General features: G+C 61.8%; 1 protein-coding gene across 3 annotated transcripts in view; it reads left to right on the forward strand.

The window, feature by feature from the left end:
• Positions 1-13,635, forward strand: part of GREB1 (growth regulating estrogen receptor binding 1) — a 63,276-nt gene that overhangs the window by 25,527 nt on the left and 24,114 nt on the right. For 2 of the 3 annotated variants that reach the window (XM_062210130.1, XM_062210131.1), the window contains exons 9-17: positions 590-775; positions 4,099-4,449; positions 5,357-5,485; positions 6,040-6,168; positions 7,124-7,321; positions 7,923-8,103; positions 9,782-9,977; positions 11,092-11,228; positions 12,473-12,812. In XM_062210130.1, coding sequence (XP_062066114.1) covers positions 590-775; positions 4,099-4,449; positions 5,357-5,485; positions 6,040-6,168; positions 7,124-7,321; positions 7,923-8,103; positions 9,782-9,977; positions 11,092-11,228; positions 12,473-12,812 — 1,847 coding nt within the window. The remainder of the gene's footprint in view (positions 1-589; positions 776-4,098; positions 4,450-5,356; positions 5,486-6,039; positions 6,169-7,123; positions 7,322-7,922; positions 8,104-9,781; positions 9,978-11,091; positions 11,229-12,472; positions 12,813-13,635) is intronic. The other variant, XM_062210132.1, reaches the window with a different exon arrangement.

Below are 13,635 nucleotides of genomic sequence, written 5' to 3' on the forward strand. Positions count from 1 at the left end.
ACAGTGGAGAGGGACTGGACCCTGAAGTGGGCAGGCGGGCCTCACTCTCACCCCCACCCCACCCCCACCCCCACCCCGGAGACGGTCAGGCTCCGTGTTCTCATGCTTGCTCAAGCTCGGATCAAGGCCAGTCAGGTTCTGAGTCTTCTGGGCTGGAGGGGGTTTGGGTCCCTGACCCAGCAAGGTGTGCGCTCCCTGCTGGCCAGGGCTTGGCAGCAGTGCCCAGCTGACCCCCAGGGGCCAGGGCCACAGGTGGCAGGGGACGGCTGTGTGGCTTTGTGCGAGCTTCTCCTCTTGGGGCTTCAGCCTCCCGCTATGGGAAAAGGGGCGTGAGCTGAAGGAACAAGCCGCTGCTGCCGCCCATCACGGAAGGCTGGGGCTCTGTGGCTCCAGGGGCCGGGGTGGGGGGAAGGGCAGGGCAGGTGCACACATCAGCTAGGGCTGAAGTCCAAGATTTTCAGGGACAGGGACATTTGAGTGACCCAGAGTGGGTGACCTGTCCGCGTTAGGTCCCGTGATGTCACACGTGTAGGGGCCGCTGGCTGTGCTCAGGACCAGTGGCCGAGCAGTTCTGTGTGCTCTTCCTCAGGCCACGGGAACTTCCCTTACCTGTGCGGGAACCTGAACGACGTCGTGGTCAGCCCCCTGCTGCACACCTGCTACCGGAACTCCCAGTCCATCTCCAGGGCCTACGAGCAGTGCGGCGCCACCACCATCCAGCCCATCTCCGAGGAGATGCAGCTCCTGCTCACCGTCTACTACCTGGTGCAGCTCGGTGAGCCCTGCAGCACAGCCAGGGGCGTGGCAGGGGTCACCATGCTGAGGCCTGGGAGCCGGCTGGAGTCCGGGGAGGTGGCTCCCACTCCGTTCCCCTGCCAGCCAGGCACTGAGCGGGGCCGGGGGAACACACTGAAGAGGCGGCCTTGGAGAGATTCTGGTCCGAGAGAGATAAGCAGGGTGGAGCGGGTGTGTACACCAGCGCCTGGGACGATTTAGGGGAGAGGACAAAGCTGGCCTTGGGAACAGCTGAGGGATTGGGACAGGTGAGGGCCCTGGGGTTGAGGGAGGACAGGAGAGGGCCCTGGGGTGGAGGGAGGAGGAGAGAGGGCCCTGGGGTGGAGGGAGGAGGGGAGAGACCCTGGGGTGGGGGGAGGAGGGGAGAGAACCCTGGGATGGAGGGAGGGAGGATGGGAGAGGGCCCTGGGGTGCAGGGAGGAGGAGAGAGGGCCCTGGGGTTGAGGGAGGAGGGGAGAGGGCCCTGGAGTGGAGGGAGGGAGGAGGGGAGAGGGCCCTGGGGTGGAGGGAGTATGGGAGAGGGCCCTGGGGTGGAGGGAGGGAGGATGGGAGAGGGCCCTGGGGTGGAGGGAGGGAGGATGGGAGAGGGCCCTGGGGTGGAGGGAGGGAGGATGGGAGAGGGCCCTGGGGTGGAGGGAGGAGGAGAGAGGGCCCTGGGGTGGAGGGAGGAGGAGAGAGGGCCCTGGGGTGGAGGGAGGATGGGAGAGGGCCCTGGGGTAGAGGGAGGGAGGATGGGAGAGGGCCCTGGGGTGGAGGGAGGAGGAGAGAGGGCCCTGGGATGGAGGGAGGATGGGAGAGGGCCCTGGGGTTGAGGGAGGATGGGAGAGGGCCCTGGGGTGGAGGGAGGGAGGATGGGAGAGGGCCCTGGGGTGGAGGGAGGGAGGATGGGAGAGGGCCCTGGGGTGGAGGGAGGGAGGATGGGAGAGGGCCCTGGGGTGGAGGGAGGATGGGAGAGGGCCCTGGGGTGGAGGGAGGAGGAGAGAGGGCCCTGGGGTGGAGGGAGGATGGGAGAGGGCCCTGGGGTGGAGGGAGGAGGGGAGAGGTCCTGGGGTGGGGGGAGGAGGGGAGAGGATCCTGGGGTGGAGGGAGGGAGGATGGGAGAGGGCCCTGGGGTGGGGGGAGGAGGGGAGGGCCCTGGGGTGGAGGGAGGAGGGGAGAGGTCCTGGGGTGGGGGGAGGAGGGGAGAGGACCCTGGGGTGGAGGGAGGGAGGATGGGAGAGGGCCCTGGGGTGGGGGGAGGAGGGGAGGGCCCTGGGGTGGAGGGAGGGAGGAGGGGAGAGGGCCCTGGGTTGGAGGGAGGAGGGGAGAGGGCCCTGGAGTGGAGGGAGGGAGGATGGGAGAGGGCCCTGGGGTGGGGGGAGGATGGGAGAGGGCCCTGGAGTGGAGGGAGGGAGGATGGGAGAGGGCCCTGGGGTGGGGGGAGGATGGGAGAGGGCCCTGGGGTGGAGGGAGGGAGGATGGGAGAGGGCCTTGGGGTGGGGGGAGGATGGGAGAGGGCCCTGGGGTGGAGGGAGGGAGGATGGGAGAGGGCCTTGGGGTGGGGGGAGGAGGGGAGAGGGCCCTGGGGTTGGGGGAGGAGGGGAGAGGGCCCTGGGGTGGAGGAGTGCTGAGTGTCCCCAGTAAGCAGGGACGTAGGGGTGAGAGTGAGGGTCAAGGTTGGAGAGGAGCAGGGCCTTAGGCTAGGTCAGAGCCTGTGTGTCTTAGATGCACTGAGAAACCACTGGAATCATTTTAGGCAGGGATGGATGTGGCCTCCTGTTCTTGCTGAAGCCGCCTGTACCACATGGGGCTGTGTGATACAGGGAAGGTGGTGGTGGCTTGGGCCACGTGGGGACACGGGAGGGAGACGCAGGTGTGTTTTCAAGGTCAGTGGGAAATCCACTGTGGGGGATGCTGGGAGGATAGGGTCTGAGCATCAGGGGGAGAGCTCTGGCTTGGCTGTTTCTGGGATGCCCACGAGATAGCCACCGGCCTGTCGTTTGAGCCGGTCTGGGGCCCTGGGAGAGGTGGTGGCTGTAACAGAGGTGGGAACTCTTGGTTTGGGGAGGATTTGTATCAAAGCCAGAGACAGTGGGGATCCCCGGGGAGGAGGCACCAGGGTTTGGTTTGAGACCCCGGATGCTGCAGCATTCAGAGCTCACCCAAGACCAAGCCATTGAAACAAACCCACAGGAGATAAATACTGAAAACTGTTCCCTCTCGCCAGTCATCAGAGATCTGAATCAGTGAGTCTGCCAAGGAGCATCTCTCTCAGTACCTACCCAGAGAACGGGACTCAGTCGTCAAAGGATGTGGGGAATCACCATCTTTTCTTTTAAAGATTTATTTCTTTATTTGAAACACAGAGCAACAGGGAGGGAGGGAGGGAGGGAGGGAGAGAAAGAGAGAGAGAGAGAGAGAGAGAGATTGATCGATCGATCTTCTATCTGCTGGCTCACTCCCCAAATAGCTACAACAACCAGATCTGGACCAGGGCAAAGCCAGGAGCCAGACACTCCTCCATCCAGGTCTCCCAAGCCACATGGGCTTCTCCAGCTGTCCCTGGGTGCATGAGCAGGGAGCTGGGTCAGGAGTGGAGCAGCCAGGACTTGAACCAGCACTCTGACATGGGAGGCCGGCTGTGACATTTGTCACAAGCAGCAGCTACAATGCCGTCCTGACACCAGTGTCTTCCTGTGTTGTAATGTTGGGGTCACCTGGCGTGCAGGCACTCTGGGAGGGAGCCGATGACACGGTGGTTCTGTCAGCCCCTTTAGGACATCGGAACTGGGGGGTTGTGTCCTGCATGTGGCGTGCTGCAGTGGGGTTTGTCACGGGGAACGCCAGAAGCAGTAAAGCCACATGATGGGGTGGCGCTCAGCAGGTGCACAAGGGAGTAGCACGCAGCAGGTGCACAATGGGACGCTGGTACTCAGCAGGTGATGGTGCCTCCCAAGCTGGGACTTTATGTACCCATTAGCAGTGCTGGTTACAGGGACTGGAAACAGCATGGAAACGTGATTATGGGGGTAACAGCAGGAAAGAAGGCAAGCCCCAAAGCTCTAAGCCCAGGATTCTACCTGCTGCTTGAAATCTGTATGTGTAAACAACCACACGAGGCACTGAGACATACCCCAAGGCGGGCCTGGCTGTGTTGTGACTGCAAGAGAGGGGGCAGGTGATTTCTCGTCCTCCCGTGTTCCCCAGCTGCCCAGGATGCCGGCTACCGGCAGTCACTCAGGTTGTGTGAAGTCTAAGCCAGCGCTCCCCACCCTGGGCCCCCAGAGCTCCCACTGATGGCTCCTCACCGGTCTTGTGCTGCAGCTGCTGACCAGGTGCCACTGATGGAGGACCTGGAGCAGATCTTCCTGCGCTCCTGGCGCGAGTCGCACCTGACCGAGATCCGGCAGTACCAGCAGGCGCAGCCACAGCTCTTCCCGCCCACGCCCAGCGCCGCAGCACCGGTGACCTCGGCGCAGCTGCCCTGGCTGGCCGGCCTGGCCGCCAGCTCCTGCAATGACAGCGTGCACGTCATCGAGTGCGCCTACTCCCTGGCTGAGGGCCTCTCCGAGATGTTCAGGCTGCTGGTGGAGGGCAAGCTCGCCAAGACCAACTACGTGGTCATCATCTGTGCCTGCCGCAACGCCGCCATCGACTCTTGCATCGCCGTCACCGGTGAGTCTGTCGCCGTGGCCCCGGGTTGGCAGCGAGGGTCGGCACCTGCCGTTGGTGCCCGGTAGCCAGTTTTAGAAGGGGCTGTGCGTGGCACCAGGGGCTCAAGCTCTGGATAATGCGCTCAGTCCTGGTCCCATTCCTGCTGGGAACGCAAGGTGCGTAGTTCCCAGGGCTTCTTTAGCGAGATGTGGGCCAGCTTGGCAGCCTGCATAGAGCTGGCTGGGAAGGCGGCACCTCCGTGCACCTGGTGCTGTGCTTCTCACCCAGACCCAGGTTCTGACCCCGGTTTTGCCCATGAGCTGATGTAGAGAAAACGGTGACCTTAATGGGTTGTGTGGGCCCTTCCGGACACTCCCTGAAGCCCTACTATGTGCAGCGATTGTTCTGGGGGCCGGGATAAAGTGAGCGTTCTGGGCAGGGAAGCAGGCACCAAACACTGACATTTTAGGCCTGTTTAGATTTTCACAGGTGCATGTTTTCAACCTGAAGTTGTCACACTGCCAGTGTGCAGGGTCCCTTCTTTTTGCCCTCGAGCCCAGGAATAAGCCTGAGGCTGCTGCTGGTACTTGAACACATGCTGCCGGGAGCCACCCATTCCAGCGAGGGGCACGGGTCTAGGAGCATCCGTGGCTTGTCCAGGGTTACACCGCTGGAGGTGGCAGTCAAGGCCCAGGGCCAGTGCTCTGACATGTTGCTCAGTGATCTTGACCTTCTTAGCACCCTGATGGATAAATGAGGACAGGACGGCGCCCGCTGCTGATCTGTTTAACATACACAAACACCTGCTCTTTGCCGGATGTGGTGCCAGGCTCAGGCTGTGGAGAGACCAAGCCACAGGCCCTGTCCTCTGAGAAGCTGTGCTCCTTCTGAACACAGGGTCCAGGGAAAGTGGCAGTTTGTTTTCCAGGAAAGTACCAAGCCCGGATTCTTTCCGAGAGCCTGCTCAGCCCCGCCGAGTACCAGAAGGAGGTCAAGGCCGAGCTGGTGACCGGGAAGGTGGACTCGCTGGGGGCCTTTGTCAGCACGCTCTGTCCAGGTGGGCTGCTCGTGGGCGAGATGCATGCCAGAGGTGCCGATGGGGTGGCCGTCTCTGCCCTGCCCTGCCTGAGCCCACTGGTGCCCACTCAGTGTGTCTGACTGCCCGTCCATGCCTTTCGGTGCTCATCACCCATGGTTTCTGGCTGTCGTCTCTCCTGCTCTGGCTCCGGGGTTTCCCTGGGGGAGCCCTGGGGCTCTGTCTTGCATGTGAGGCCCTTGTACCTGTTCCTCTACCTCCTTGGCCACCACTGCCCCATCCCCCCGCACCCCAAACAGCACGAAGAAGCTTCTCCCTGGGGAATTCCTCACCTGCGTGTTCTCGGAGCCTTCCCGGCTTTGCCTGGCTCCCTGCCCCTCAGGATTCCGCCCTGGTCCTCCTGCACCGGCTGTGTCTGGTGCCCACCTGAGTCCTTCCTTACCGGGCTGCAGACTCTGGACGGACCAGGCCGTGCCCTATCCTTGGCCTTAGGAGGTAGCTGGCACACAGCTGTCCAGGGACGAGTGCTGAACCGCACTGAGACACAGAACCTGTTTCTGTCCTGGTTCTGGCAGAGGGCGACATAGACGTTCTGCTGGACAAATTTCATCAGGAGAATCAAGGCCCTATGTCTTCCTCACTCACTACCCCCTCCATCCCGCAAGCAGCATCCGTGGATGTCAGTGGGGCACCTGTGTGTACAAGTGAGTAGCCAGAGGGGGAGGGGCGCAGGTGTGCACACTGAGTAGCCAGAGGGGAGAGGGGCACAGGTGTGCACAGTGAGTGCTGAGAAGGGCTCAGGTGTGCACAGTGAGTAGCCAGAGGGGGAGGGGCTCAGGTGTGCACAGTGAGAGGGCGGGGAGGGCACAGGTGTGCACAGTGGGTGGTGAGGGGCTCAGGTGTGCACAGTGGGTGGGGAGGGGCTCAGGTGTGCACAGTGGGTGGTGAGGGGGAGGGCACAGGTGTGCACAGTGGGTGGTGAGGGGCACAGGTGTGCACAGTGAGTGGTGAAAGGGTGGGGAGGGACACAGGTGTGCACAGTGGGTGGGGAGGGGCTCAGGTGTGCACAGTGGGTGGGGAGGGGCTCAGGTGTGCACAGTGAGTGGTGAGGGGCACAGGTGTGCACAGTGGGTGGGGAGGGGCTCAGGTGTGCACAGTGGGTGGTGAGGGGCTCAGGTGTGCACAGTGGGTGGGGAGGAGCTCAGGTGTGCACAGTGGGTGGGGAGGGGCTCAGGTGTGCACAGTGGGTGGGGAGGGACACAGGTGTGCACAGTGAGTGGTGAAAGGGTGGGGAGGGACACAGGTGTGCACAGTGAGTGGCTTCCGAGGAGCTGGGAGACCGTCCTTCCCTTCCAGAGCACTTCCAAGCCCTTCCCCAGTGCGGGTTCAGTGTCCCCTCCCCAGGTGCTGTGCTTGTCCCCTGCAGGCACTGCTTCCCCTGTGCCCCCAGCACTTGGCTTAGGCTTTTGCTAGTACATGAAGTGGTGCGGTAGCGTCCAGCCCAGGGCTGAGCTGAGAGCAGGCAGTGGTTGGCTGTGAGGGTCTCCCTGGCCCAAGTTGCTCTGAGCGTGCGCTGGGCTCACTGTGGGATCCCCGGCCGAGCGCCCGGTGGAGGGTTTCCGCCCCAGGGCTCAGCTGGCTCTCGGGCTCTGGTTCCAGGTTACCGCCTGGAGCCGCGCGGCATCCGGCCCTTCCAGCTGGCCGTGGCCCAGAAGCTGCTCTCCCACGTGTGCTCAATCGCCGACTCCAGCACCCAGAACCTGGACTTGGGATCCTTCGAGAAGGTGGACTTCCTGATCTGCACCCCTCCCTCAGAAGTGACCTACCAGCAGACCCTGTGCCACGTCTGGCACTCAGGTGCGGGGCCTTGGGAGGACGGGGTGAGGCCCTCCTCTCTGTGGAGTAGATGGGGCGAGTGTCAGTTACCATCCCCATTTTATACATCACGACACTGACACCCAGAGCTGGTGACACCCAGAGCCGGTGACACCCAGAGCTGATGCCGAGAACCAAGACTTGAACTTTCGCTGTGTCCCACCCAGGCCAGAGAGCCAGCTGAGCGTGTTGGTACCCGGCTTCCGTTTTGCATTTTCCCCGTGCTTTCAAGGAGGTTGTATTTAAACATGCAATACAGTCGGTGTCTTGTCTCGAAGAATTCACTCCTGGGACGTTCAGGCCAAGAGGCGGCTTTGCTGGTGGTGGGATCCTCCCCTTTTCTCTCTCTTACCGTGTTACCATGCCCGGGGTCCCTGGCTCCATGGACCCAGCTTTGCTGGAGCCCCGGGGTGCACGTGGCCCCAGCTCCCGTGTAGAGCAGCTCCGTGCCTGCCGCCTGCCTTACGGCAGCCCCAAAGCCCGACCCTAAGCCTACTGGGTAGAGGTTGTGCGTCAGGAGTCTGCAGGTTGACGAACCCGGGACCACGTTTGCGGCTACTGACGAGTTTCTGCTGTGTTGCAGGGGTCCTGCTGGAGCTGGGCCTGGAAGAGGAGCACGTGACCAAGCAGAGGGTAGAACAGTACGTCTTGAAGCTGGACGTGGAGGCACAGACAAAATTCAAGGCCTTCCTGCAGAACTCCCTGCAGAACCCACACACACTCTATGTCCTCATCCACGACCACGCCCACTGGGATCTCATGAGGTTAGAGTGACTGCTGCGTGACAGGTCGACGTGGCCCTGTGTTTTTTGTTTTATCTATTTAAAAGGCAGAGAGACGAGAGGGAGTTCCGTCTGTTGGTTCACTCCTCAAATGGCCGCAACAGCCAGGTCTGGGCCAGGCCAGAGCCAGAGCCAGGAGCCAGGAGCTCCATCCTAATCTCCCGCATGGGCACAAGGGCCCACATACTTGGGCCATCTTCTGTTGCCTTCCCAGGTGCGTTAGCAGAGAGCTGGATCAGAAGCTGAGCGGCTGGGACTGGAACTGGTGCTCAGTTATGGGATGCCAGTGTTCTGCAGTGTCCAGAGCATCTCTTGTTTGCCATGGTAACAGCTGGCACTGTGCATCTGTGGGTTGCACATCCACGGATTCAACCACAGATGGAAAATATTTTTGAGCCAAACTGCATCTGTACAGAACACGTCCAGACATTTTTCTCGTCATTGGTCCCTAACCAGTAAACAGCCACGTACATCGTGTTTGAGTTGTGTGAGGAGTTGACAGTGACCTGGACGTGGTTTAAAGTAAATGGGGGCAATGTGTGAGTTGCAAGCAAGTGCTACCCCGTCTTGTCAAAGGGACTTGGGCATCTGCAGGTCGCAGCCCCTGCGGACCCTGGGGGAGGACTGGGGAGGGGTGGTGACAGGTGCCACTGGGATGTGTTCTGCAGCAGAGCCAGAGGTTATCTCAGGGATCATCGCTTGTAACTTCTGAAATGCACATTATGGGTGGGTGGGGGGAGCTGGGTAGGTGACAAGGAGCCCTGCAGGTGCGGGGGGAGGGGTCCCGATGGAAGCTGAGCCCAGCCCCTCCATGATGGAGGCTCCCGATGCCGTGGTCCCAAGCGTCACTGTTGGTGCTGTGCTCGGTGGATTTCAGACAGGGCAAGCTAGGAGCCTGCGGGTTTCCTGGCTTTGCACCAGGATCGGTGGTCTTCTGAGACTGGCGTAGGATTTGGGCGTTTAGACGATGTCTCCAAAGTCGATGAGGAAGGGGGGGTCTCGTGATCGCAGATTCACAGACACTTAGAATCGACCGGGGCCGTGTGGATCAAGGGTCTGCTCTCTTGGGTCCATGCATGGATTAGGGGGAATTTGATTCTGCAGACCTAGAAGAAGCCATATTGTGAGCCTTCACTTTGGGGGCAGCTTCCTCCACGAGGCTCCCCGGCAGCCAAGGACGGAGCCCTGATTGTGGTCTCACCCCGGGGGTTACGGTGGGGAATGCCGAGGCTGGGCCGGGCTGCTTCCTCACCTCTCCCCGCCGCCATCTTAATTCAGGGTACCCTCTCTGGGAGATCACAAGGTCAGCTCTAGGGAAGAGCTCCGAGGTGCATGGAGACAAGGATCTGAACAGATTCCGTAGCATCCGCAGAACTCCCTGGGTTCGGAGTCGGTGTGCTGGGGCAGCAGGTGCCCTGGGCACCTTGCAGGAGCTCCTAACTGCAGCTGAGGCTCTCCTAAGTCACGGATTTCAGGGGAGCCCGTGGTAGGGAGCCGGAGTGCAGTCCTCCATTCCTCCCAGCCATGGCAGAGCCACAGCGTCCGCGGTTGGCAGAGCTGGGGTTGGGTCACCGGTGAATTCCCCTGCTCTATCCCCGTGAGTTACAAGGCGGCACCTGCAGTTCACTGGTTCTTTCTCCTCTTCCTGTTCCCCACGCAGCAGCGCTGTTCAGAACCTCTGCTCCCAGAGCGAGCCCTGCGTGGGGCTGGTGGACAGACTGCTCAACTGCAGGGAGGTGAAGGAGGCCCCCAACATCGTGACCCTGCACGTGACCTCCTTCCCGTACGCCCTGCAGACCCAGCACACGCTCATCAGCCCCTACAACGAGATCCACTGGCCGGCCTCCTACAGTAACGTGAGTGCCACAGGGCGCTGGGCCTCGCTGTCGCCCGCGCGCTTGCATGATGCTTAGTAAGAGCAGTCAGCTGCTGCTCGCTCGGGCCGGCTCCCTGGACCTGTGCATCCACCCGGGGCTAGATTTAGACCCTGTCTGGCCTCCTCCCTTGGTGGCCAGCGACTGGCCGGCGCTGTCTGAGCCACACCTGGTGGCTCTAGGGAGAGGGCTGAAGACCCTGTGGGGACCTGGGCTTCCCTCGGGGTGACTCTCAATGCATCTAGAAGCCTAGGAACGTTCCTGCTTTTCCCATCCCCAAATCCTTAAGCAGTGGGGCTCAAAATCTCCTTCCTCGAGCCCTGGTGAGTTTGGGTTCAGTTTATCAGCTTTCATTCTCATTAAACTAGAAGGCCAAAGCGGTTCTGATAATTGGAGAATTCTGGGCGGCCGAAGTCTAGATGATTCTCCAAGGACTAAGTCGCCGTAAACTTCCAGGCTTCTTTGCGATGCCTCGTGGCCATCCGAGGAACTTTCTAGAACCCAGCTGCTTGGCCTCAGGATGCGTGATGTGTCAGCGCCTGGTTATGCCTTACCTGGATGATCGTGCTAGGGGCAGGTGCTGGGAGGTGATTTGCTGCTTGGCTCAGGCCATGCCGTGCCGAGGGATGAAGCCAGGACTGGCCCTGCACTAGGACACCCTGCTCTCTGGGCCCGGGGTTCACGCCTTTGGGAAGCTCCCGTGCTGGTGAGGGAGGGATTTTTCTGTCAGTGTTGCGGAAGCAGATTAGATAAACTCATCATCTGTTTGCTGATTTTAGTAGCAGCTGAACCATCTGGCCCTTCCTGAAGCCAGCTGACCCCGGGGAAGTAAACAGTTTGAACCGGGAAATCAGCCCGTTAAAAAGGCCAGCGTTCTTGGTGAAGACACTGTGGTCAAGTGAACGGAACGCTCCCAATGGAAGTGGACGCGGCCTTCCAAGCATGGGCTGCGCGCTGCCCTGGGCCTGCAGGGGAAGGCCCAGGGCCGTCCACGTGGCGCAGAGCCAGCCGCGACTCCTGCGGCCCCCGGGCCTGGTGCGGGAGCCCCACCGCCCCACGAAGGCACCGCTGAGTGGGGCGCCGTCCTGTGTTCCAGGGTGCCGACTTGTATCATGAGAATAAAAAGTACTTCGGGCTGGCCGAGTTCATCGAATCCACCCTCTCCGGACAGAGCCTGCCCCTGCTCAGATACGACAGCTCCTTTGAGGCCATGGTCACGGCGTTAGGCAAAAGGTACGCGCCCTCTCGGAAGTTACCAGAAATGCTCAGTGTGGGCGGCCAGCCAGGGACTTCCAGGGAGGGAGTTTACCCCCTCCCTTCCCGGTGACTTGGTTTCTCCATCCAAGGCACGCAGGCTTCCTGTGTTTGCCTCCACGCTTCCGCTCCAGGAAGCCTGAGAGATAAGGATGGGCAGAAATGTGCTAGGATGTGGGGTTGTGTGTCAGTGGGAGGGCAGAAATGGGAGGTCAGAGCCCAGAACGTGCGAAGGAAGTGAGAGGTAATCGAGGTTGCCTGCGTTTGTATTGGCAATGTGTGCATCTATGGACTGTTGATCTTGTGCTGTTCACTGCCCCAAGAATCGTATTCTTTGCATTAAAATTGATTTTGCCTGATATTAATCTGGTCACTCCAGTTTATTTTGGTCTATTTTGATTCATGTGCACATAGGTGATAATTTTTCACCTTTTTATTTATTTCAAATGAAAGGTTTTCTCTCTCTTTTTTTAAGATTTATTTATTTATTTGAGAGGCGGAGTTACAGAGAGGCAGAGGCAGGGAGAGAGAGAGAGAGAGAGAGAGAGAGAGAGAGAGAGAGAGAGAGAGAGGTCTTCTATGTGCTGGCTCACTCTCCAGATGGCCACAATGGCCAGGGCTGGGCCAGACCAGAGCCAGGAGCTTCATCCGAGTCTCCCAAGTGGGTGCAGGGGCCCAAGCACTTGGGCCATCCTCTGCTTTCCCAGGTGCATTGGCAGGGAGCTGGATCGGAAGTGGAGCAGGCAGGACTCCAGTCGGTGCCATACAGGTTGCCTGCATTGCAGGCAGAGGCTTAACCTCTGTGCCACGGCGCCGGCCCCCATCCTTTTATTTTTTAGCCCATTGTGTGGGTCGGAGCTGCTCCAGGAGCCACCACCCCTGTGTGGGGACTCGTGGTAACCGTATCAGCTTGACTGTAGCGCGTTCTGATTTGGGACTTGCAGTCAAACGTGACTCCTGCAAGGGGAACGGAGCAGTGTGTGGAGGCCCGGCCCCTGGTCTGAGGGCCTGTGGGTGGCTGCAGGCTCTCCCCATGCCAGGGGGAGACCTTGGAGCTGCCCCTGTCTCCTTGGGGAACCTTCCGGAAGCCGGTGGGAGCTGCGCAGGCCCTTCCTTCCTCCATCCGTTTGCGCCGCGGGGCGCCAGGGGCCGGGAGGCGCCAAGGGACAAGCGCACCCGCGCGTCCTCCGCAGCCGGGTCACGGCCGCTCTCTGTCCCCGCAGGTTCCCCCGCCTGCACAGCGCGGTGATCCGGACCCTTGTTCTTGTGCAGCACTACGCCGCCGCGCTGATGGCCGTGAGCGGCCTGCCGCAGATGAAGAACCACACGTCGGTGGAGACGCTGGAGATCGCGCAGAACCTGCTGCACGCGCCTGCCCAGTGCCCCCGCGGCCACGGGCTCATGGTGCTGCTGCGCGTGCCCTGCGCCCCGCTGGCCGCCGTGGCCTACGAGCGCCTGGCCCACGTGCGCGCGCGCCTGGCGCTGCAGGAGCGCTTCGAGATCGTGCTGGGCAACCCCAGCGCGGGCGTCACGGTGGGCAAGCACTTCGTGAAGCAGCTCAAGGTGGGCGCCAGGGACGCCCGCGGCCTCCTGGGACCCCGCCGCCCCCCAGCCCGGGCCGCGTCTGCAGGGCGCGGCGCCCCCTGCGGCTCCCCTGTACCCAGGGCCACCTTCCTCACACCCCCAGGGCTGCCCCAGCTTTTCCTGCCTCCTGGAGTGCCCTTCTCCTCCCGCTGCGGGACCCAGCTCCCCTTTCAGGAGGCCGCCCTCCGCCACTGCTGGGGCTGGGCCCAGGTCCCTGCAGCCCCCGCCCCTCCTCCAGGCGCCGGGGACAAGGACCAGCCCTCAGGGCTCACCTAGCACGCTGCCTGACCCAGCAGAGCTGTCACTAGGCCTGGAGAGTGTGCAGAGGCTAGGGGGACAGCACCCACAGGCCCTCCCTCCCAGAGACCTGCGAACGGACACGCTCAGACTGCGCAGTTAGCGTGCTCGAGAACAGGGCACGGCTGGGCGTCTAGCCTAGCGGTTGGCGCCTGTATCCCACGTTGGCGTGCCTGGGTTCGGTGCCTGGAGCCGGCTCCTTACTCGGGCTCTCTGCTGATGCAGACCCTGGGGGGCCGTGGCGAGAGCTGACTGGGTGTCTCCCGCCCACGTGGGAGACCTGCAAGGAGCTCCTGGCTGCCAGCTTCGGCCCGGCCCAGCCGCGAGTGCACTGGAGGGTGGGGGAGCACACTGTCCGCCTCCACCCCTCCCCCGCCCCCTCCTCTCAAATAAACGAAGACAGTGCAGAAAGGGATGCATGCGCACACTATCGGGACACGCAGTGAAGTGGACGTGTCTTGTGAGCTGCGTGGCGAGGGCCCGGACAGCTGGGCTCCTGGGGAGG

Source organism: Lepus europaeus, chromosome 13, assembly GCF_033115175.1.
Source record: "Lepus europaeus isolate LE1 chromosome 13, mLepTim1.pri, whole genome shotgun sequence".
NCBI lineage: Eukaryota > Metazoa > Chordata > Mammalia > Lagomorpha > Leporidae > Lepus > Lepus europaeus.